The 7,921-nt window shown below is 32.7% G+C and overlaps 1 protein-coding gene across 5 annotated transcripts; it reads left to right on the forward strand.

Annotated features, from left to right (window-relative positions):
* The first annotated feature begins 1,467 nt into the window (after window positions 1-1,467).
* On the forward strand, window positions 1,468-7,010 carry LOC141692302 (glutaminyl-peptide cyclotransferase-like). 5 transcript variants are annotated; one of them, XM_074497072.1, is made up of 11 exons: window positions 1,468-1,917; window positions 2,015-2,071; window positions 2,512-2,547; window positions 2,682-2,746; window positions 3,333-3,396; window positions 4,710-4,827; window positions 5,075-5,184; window positions 5,864-5,934; window positions 6,060-6,087; window positions 6,286-6,340; window positions 6,601-7,010. In XM_074497072.1, exons 1-11 carry the CDS (start codon window positions 1,627-1,629, stop codon window positions 6,702-6,704), a joined length of 999 nt encoding a protein of 332 aa, XP_074353173.1. In that variant the 5' UTR covers window positions 1,468-1,626; the 3' UTR covers window positions 6,705-7,010. The 5 variants fall into 5 exon arrangements, with proteins under 5 accessions (XP_074353173.1, XP_074353176.1, XP_074353177.1 ...); XM_074497071.1 differs by having other exon boundaries at window positions 1,475-1,917; window positions 6,595-7,010; XM_074497073.1 differs by having other exon boundaries at window positions 1,480-1,917; window positions 5,075-5,172; window positions 6,595-7,010.
* The last annotated feature ends 911 nt before the right edge of the window (window positions 7,011-7,921 follow it).

Consider the following 7,921-nt stretch of genomic DNA (forward strand, 5'->3'; position numbering starts at 1 on the left):
TAATCAAACAAATTAAGCATGAGAGTTAGACGCAAGACCGTTTTAATTTGATTTGGATAATCTGAACAATAATATATATACTATATATTTTCAAATATACTGAAGACCACGTCTTATAAATATTTTGTATTATCTTATTTTCAATTTAAACATGGTTTGTAAGTTGTTAATATTCAAATTATCATAACAACTGAACGTGGGAATTGGACTCAAGACCGTTGTGTGATGGACTTCAATATAGGTCAACAGGCTGATCCGACAGGTGTCGAGAAAGATGTGTAAGGAGGGGGTTGTTAGAGTTATCCAACATCATTTGTGGGGGCAATTTGTTAATATATAAGCAGTCAGATAACTTCATTAGTACGAGGATTTTTGAGAGTGACTCAAAAATAAATCTGTATGTACTCGATTCAAAACGGACAATATTATATAATTAGGCATGCTTAGCAAGTACACTAGTTTAATTACTTGAACATTAGTTATTTTTTATATACACAGTGACTAAGTTATAAATATTACTTTAGAGTTAAGATTAAAAAAATATAATTTAAGTAAGATGTGACTAAGGTATATTTTTAGTAATAAGGGAATAACGTAAATTTGTAAGTGTTCTTTTCATTGGACATATTACTTACTTTCATTTTAAAATTTATAATTCAATCAAGAAAAAAAAATATAAGTGTATGGGTTAAGTAAGTTACAAACTATGTCTTAATACTTTTTTTTGCTAGACCACGATATCTTGTTGAATAACAAATTTTATCATAAAAAAATATATTATACCGATTCTGTAGTCAAAATATTTTTAATTCATCATTTTCCACACTCTTCAAATAAAAAGTCCCGAATTCTAATGTGACAAAAATAAATGACGCGAAAATGTATTTATTATTTTTACACGGATAATCATGTTCACGCACATTTATCTCATATGTCTTTCACCCCGTTATTAAACGAAAAGTTGCGGGTTGATTATTTTTTAAAATTTTCACTTAGAGCAAGTCCAAGAGTGCCCTAAATTCACGTCCTAAACTAGAATTTAAGGCATTTTGTTTAAATGAGTGCTCCAACAATGTCCTAGTGGTGTCTTAAAACACTAGGATATTTATCAAATGCCTAGGCATGCCTTATTTAATTTATATTAATAAAAAAATTATTTCCCTCTCTTTTTACTCATTTCTTTCTCTCATCTTTTCTTTCCCTTCAATTATAATTTAAATATAATATTATTCTAATAATAGGACACCATTATAAGGCATATTGTTAGAGTTAATATGCAAAAATCATATTTTAAATTATTAGGACATTATATTTTATTATATTTATAAGACATCTAGTAAAACATTGTTGGATTTGCTCTGACTCCCAAAAATTTGAGAGCAAAAAATTGCTTTTTTGTCATACTTTCGTTCATATTCAAATTTGGGAGGTTAGGAATTATATCATAAAACAATAATTAATTGTATAATATAATCAAGATTATACCATTCAAAAAAATCAAGATAATAAAATGACAAATCTGAGAAGAGAAGAGGAAAACAGGAACTAAAATGAAAATTTGACCGAAGACAAAAACAGGATCGGGCTTACGGGAAACTCCCGCAGCTCAGGGAATCAAGAAAAGCAATGGCGAGCGGAGGTAAAAGAAGAAAGAACACACAACAAGCACCACCCAAACACAAATCAACTCTCAAAGACTCAATCACCACTTCTACTCCACCTTCAATCCACACCTTTATCAAAAAACACATCTTTTTCATACCTCTCATTATTATGATGCTGCTCATTGTTGCATTTTTTCTCTTGAGCATTTCATCAAACACCTTCCGTGCAATAGAATCCCACAGTACAATTAAACAAAACTACGTAATCGAGGTTGTCAACGAGTTTCCTCATGATCCTGGAGCCTTTACTCAGGTCTTTACAATCATATCATGTTTATAATCTATGATTTGTTTGTATTTGTTATAATGTAGTTTACGTGGAGCTGATCGCGGTACTTGTGTGCTTTTAGGGGCTTTTATATGGAGGAAATGATACTCTCTATGAGTCAACTGGTCTTTATCATCAGGTCACCTCTTCTTTTTTTGTTCTCCTGCTAGTTATTTTTTTGAGAAATTACCAAAAATACTACTTTTTCTAAGTTTTTTTGCAATTTTACGATCTTTTTTAAAAAATTGCAAAAATACTGTTTGCAACCGAAGCAACCAAATATGCAACTTAACTGAAAAAGTACTGAATTGGTTTTTGGTTGGTTGCAATTGAGGTTGCATCGGGTTGCATTTGAGGTTGTATCTGGTTGCAGAGGGTTGCATCTGGTTGTTGCGGGTTGCAAAACCGTATTTTTGCAAAAAAAATTGTGAAATCGTATTTTTGCAAAATTAAAATTAAAAAAATCGTATTTTTGCAAAAAAAAATACGTATTTTTGAAAAAACCTCTTTTTTTTACTACATTCTAATGCCTGATTGATTTGTGGTCTGCTAACAATTATCAATCGTAACTTTTTTCAGTCATCGGTTCGGAGAGTAGATATTCGGAGCGGAGAGGTACAATTATGTCGATCTTCTAATTTCAGTATTTAAGTTACTTCTTTCATAACATTGTATGCATTACTCCTCTTATAATTCTCTACAAATAGTTGGTGAAATATTGGGTTTTAATTGTGTTTTTCTATTAATAGATTTTGGCATTTCATAAGATGGATTCAACTTACTTTGGAGAAGGTCTAACTCTTTTTAATGACAGGTTTGTGAATAAATATTTGTGTTCTCTAGTTGTAATTGTATTATTTTACAGAGCCTTGTGTAATTGTTAGGATGATCAAATTCTATTTAAAAAGCTAGACGACTGGCAGCAACCTTTGTGATCTTGAGCCGACGCATCCGAGATATCTAGCTATACTTGTGACTGGAGGAGAGGAAGGAATGTGCTAGACCACATTGACTTAAGCTTGCCTATAATAATTATGTAGCAATAAGCTTATAACCCAGTGATGTAACATAGTCATAAACAAGCAGTGACTTCAAAAAAATAAAACAAGAGGAATTATGGACAGACGCCTATTATTTACACATCAATAAAGTACATTTTTAGCGTTCTTCTAACATATATTCAGCTTAACTTTCAGCCCGAGGCAAAATTTAATCCAGTTTTTCAAAATTCTTTGTTTGACACTGCTTGTGTCTGTGGTACTTAAAAAAATATTTACATTATTGTGTGCCGTCAGATAAGTAGCAATTTTTTGGCCAAGCCTAGTTTGTTTGAATATATGATCTATTGGTGTTACAGCTAAAGGGTACTTCATTCTGATGACCTTCATGTGCTTTTGTAGGTTATATCAAGTTACTTGGTTGAAGAAAATTGGTTTCATATATGACCGAAATGATTTCAGCAAAGTCTGTGCTTCACCTTTTATGATAATTTAAAATTTGAATTCCATTCATGCATTCAAAATTGAGGACTAGTATATGTGTGTATATATATTGTCGATAAATTTAACAAAGTTTCTTAAGCATAAAAAATTGTTTCATCAAATGTCTTCATTTTGCATATGGATGTATGCAGTTTATTATAATTTGTTTTTTGTTTCTGATTTTATGATATTTCCAGCACTTGAAGCATAAATTATATGTTAAAAGCCATTAAGTGAGTGTATTTATAGAGTACAACACTTTTAAGAATACACTGTGAAGTGAAGAGAAGCACTCGGATCGAACAGCTGTTGGTCTTCTGTGTCATTATGACGATCTACCACAAGAGAGCTTTGGAGTTTTGTGCTGTTTAATTATTAATATTATAATGATTTATTTTTTCTTGAAATACTGTTTGATATGCTGATTTGGAATAGCTTGAGTGGAACAATTAGGTTGTAGCCGTGTAGGACTATTTGAGCATGTGTAGTGTAATTTTCTTTTTTATTGAAAGGTGAATATTTAGAACTTGGTGCAGTTTGTTGCTGGTTGACGACCATGCATGTGTTATATGGTTGTTAAACCTTATATATGAGATTGAGGCAGTAGAGGAAAATTTCGTATTTAAACTTTTTATGATTATATGAACTCCAAAAAATTAGTTACAGAACAACAGTAAAATAAATCAGTTGATGCGCACCCTCTGTAAAAGGTTGACACTATCACAAGATTTGGACAAATAAACTGAATGACATAATCAGGAATCAGGATACTTAACATGATCAATTAAGGATTTTGGATAGAGTCTCGTAAATGTAAGAAATCGAAGTTAGATTAGTTTTGAAATTACTTGTACTTACTACACTAATAGAGGATGGGCCGATGTGATGAGCAAGAACACTGAGTGGTAAGATCTCAGAATTTAAGATATGCACAGATTGCATATCTAAAGAAAAGGATTTGTTCACAGAATGCGACCCAATATATTTTGATAAAATGGACTTGCAAACTAGGTTTTCTAAGCTTTTATAAATAATTCCTTGGTTATTTATAGCTCATTCATATCCTTATTCATTTAATTTTGAAGCGGTGAATCATATGTAATTGTGATAATATTATGGAGCAAGACCATCTGTGTCAGACTGTCACTGTTAAGTACTGTTCAATAGTTCAACATACTTAAGGGGACTGACTATTATTTGTATGTTATATATCAACAAATAAATTCTTTTACAGCATAAGCATGATGAATTTGTAGTTCTTTAGATTTGCAGTGATTTACCCCCTCTTTTTTGCAGTTTCAGAGATTTACTCACCAGATGGAAGATGGTTGGGGGCTGGCTACTGATGGAAAATTTCTATTTGGAACTGATGGAAGTTCAACCTTGTATCACATTGATCCACTAAACATGAAAGGTCTAAGCAGAACAAAAAACTTTTGGTATCTTTTCGCTGGCTTTAGTTGTGTTGGGGGGGTTGGAAGAGGGAGCAAGATTGTGTATTCAGCTCCTAGATTTATACTGTGTACAGTATTTGACGGGTGTGTCGTAGCTTTTTTGTGATTAAACTGCATAGTTAATGAATCACTGAATTGTAGCTTTGGTGTTTCCCTTTTATTTAAGTATATACTTTTTTCTTCTTACAATGTGTTTTCACCAAAAAGTCTTACAGAAACAAGTTGTCACCTATAATGGGCATGAAGTGCATAACCTTAATGAGCTGGAGTATATAAATGATGAAGTTTGGGCAAATGTTTTGCAGGTAAGCTACCCGGTATTTCACTTGCCCATCGTTGGTTATATTTATCTCAGGGAGCTCTTAATTTTGTGTTGTGATATTTGTCAAATCTCAAATTCATTCAAATTCAGGATCAAATAAAAACGACAGAATTTATTGTTGGGTATCTTGTTATTGTGCAACTTATAACATGATATTGAATTATTGATGGCTTTCTTAGATCAACAATCTCTGATGCATTAGTTGATTGTTCCCTCTATCTATTGTTTTACAGTATGCAGTGGTGTGTTTGTTCGCAGTTCTTTCAAAGAAGCTTTCAAGTTAATTTTATCTAAAGATACCAAGCATTCAAAATCTTAGTATAGGTCAATGTCATTGATTGCTTTTAAACTCTATTACCCAGGCCCTCCAGTTATTTCTCTGTACCGTGTCCACTGGACATGACATGTGTGTAGTATCTAATTTGGATTCTTTTTTTTAAACCCAGTCAGATCCACATCGAAGAATCATAAATCTTTTAGAACTAAGAACCTGACACTTGATACTACACTCGTTTCTGACACCTGTACCCGCACTCGGGTAATATAGCTTTCAAATATAAAATTGCAACATTTTTTGTCATCTGGGAACATTTTCATTGTAGTTACATTAATCATTTCTACATTAAAAATGTTGTAGCTTAGCATGCCTTGGAACTTGTGTTTTTATGAAGCAGACAGACTGCATTGCTAGAATTTCACCAAAGGATGGCGTCGTCCGTGAGTGGATTCTACTTCACAGTTTAAGGTTTCTTATAATTCTTACAGTTGCTATATATGTATATCAATTTTTGGGTGTAGTGGAAAATGTTGCCACAAAATTCCAGTTTATTTGATTTTAGATTACATTTTTTTTTATTTTTTGTTTTGTAGAAAAGGATTACTAGCCGCTGGGAGAAATGTAAGGCCTTCACATTTTAATCATCTGCGATTGCTTTACATGCTTTAGTTGCTGATTTGCTACAAATTGTAACTTTAGGACTGTTTTTACTCAAACCAAACATACCCCAGTATGTCCTATTCAAAAGGACTGTTTTCAATTGGGCTTACTTTTTCTTTTCTTTGTGCAACTTAAAATTTTCAACTTTCTGTCTTCCAGAATTTTGATGTTTTGAATGGCATAGCTTGGGATAGAGAGAAAAACAGGATTTTTGGTAAGCTTTAGGGTAGTTCACCGTTTAGTAACAAATATTATATTCTATACTAGAATTCCAATGTGATTATGCTTGACTGCTTGTGGTTATGGTCTACACAGCAATGTGAAAACTCTTCAGCATGAACAGGCCAATTATTAGAACTCAAGTTGAATGTGTTTATATATTCGCCAAACTGATTATCTTTTCTTAAATCCTTCCGTTTTATGGTTTGTGCTATCTCGATGTTTTAAGTAGTAAACTATATATATCAGTGACAGGAAAGCTTTGGCCAAAGCTATATGAGATAAAGCTGCATCCAGTTAGGAAACAACTTCATGTAAACATCAAGGATATCTGCATGCCAGGACGATTTCAATTCTGAAGGCATTGTTTGCAATTGTGTCTGCAACCATGGATTTTCGCATTTGAGAGTGTTTTAGATGAATATATGCAAATTGAAAGATGGATGCTGACCATAAATTTGAAGTGCAAATACGACATAGCTATACATCAAGGAAAGTAAAATGCAGTGTATACTTTATTTACCTGTTTGTTTGTTGAAATACACCTAACCAGTAAATTGCTGTTAAAGCTGTTTCAGCCTCGCCCTGGTGCGACGGGTGTGTTTTATATCTTGGCAATTGTATCTTCTTTATACCAAGATGCCACACATGATATCTTCGTTGCATATGTTTTTATTCATTAAGATTACGAGCCAGAACTCACAAGGGGTGCATCATAAACTATATATTAACATAATAGCTTCTTATTTCACTTGTCAATTCAGTTGCTAAGAATGTTAATAAAGCAGCATATAAATCTTGACCTGAACGTTGTCAATAGGCAGTATATCAATGATCGGAAATCACATGTTGAATCTAATTGCTTATCAGGCTGCAATTACACGGTTAAGAACTTACATTGCTCGTCACCTATGCATTATCACACCTTGTTTGGTTGGGGAGAAAATGATGGCTCCCGGACATTTTTGGCACGTTTGAACATAAAGTTCATTTTTTTGGCATAGGTGTTCAAACTTTTCCAAAAATGACACAGAACGCCATTGCTTTCGGGGTTTTGCCACAGACACTCACAAGAAGTTAGAAGTGGCGCTCTGGGGTATATATATATATATATATTTTTTATTTTTTTTCTTTCCCTCCCCATTTGTGCCTTTGTCTATTGCTACGTAAAAAAATTTTTCTGGAGCTCATGTTTTGAGCTCTAGTATTATACTTAAAAAAAAATATTTTGGTTTATTTTTTTTTTTTGTTGGTTAGTGATATAAACCTAGTTTTAGTGTATATTTTTTATTTGACTAAAATGCAGAGTGTGTACATGTAATATTAACAAAATGTAGAGTGTGTACCTTCATTCCTTCAAATTGCAGATTGTGTACCTCCGGTTGATGAACCTCTGCAGAATGTGTACGCCCGTCATCTCAACTGTTACTTCCGTTAGTAAATAAAGCAGATTGTGAAGGGTGTTCTGGTAATTGCAGCAGAATATGCATTATTGTAATATATATGCACTGGCTGGAGGTAATTTGGCGCCAATCTCCTACTTTACTCTTCTTGATTCCATCCTAATCTTTTTTAT

Source organism: Apium graveolens, chromosome 10 (genome assembly GCF_009905375.1).
Source record: "Apium graveolens cultivar Ventura chromosome 10, ASM990537v1, whole genome shotgun sequence".
NCBI lineage: Eukaryota > Viridiplantae > Streptophyta > Magnoliopsida > Apiales > Apiaceae > Apium > Apium graveolens.

Coding starts and splice junctions, on each gene's coding strand:
- LOC141692302 (XM_074497071.1), top strand. CDS start 1,627: ATGGCGAGCGGAGGTAAAAGAAGAAAGAACACACAACAAGCACCACCC. Junction 2,072..2,511: donor CAACTGGTCTTTATCATCAG/GTCACCTCTTCT, acceptor AACTTTTTTCAG/TCATCGGTTCGGAGAGTAGA. Junction 5,185..5,863: donor TTTTGCAGGTAAGCTACCCG/GTATTTCACTTG, acceptor TTTATGAAGCAG/ACAGACTGCATTGCTAGAAT.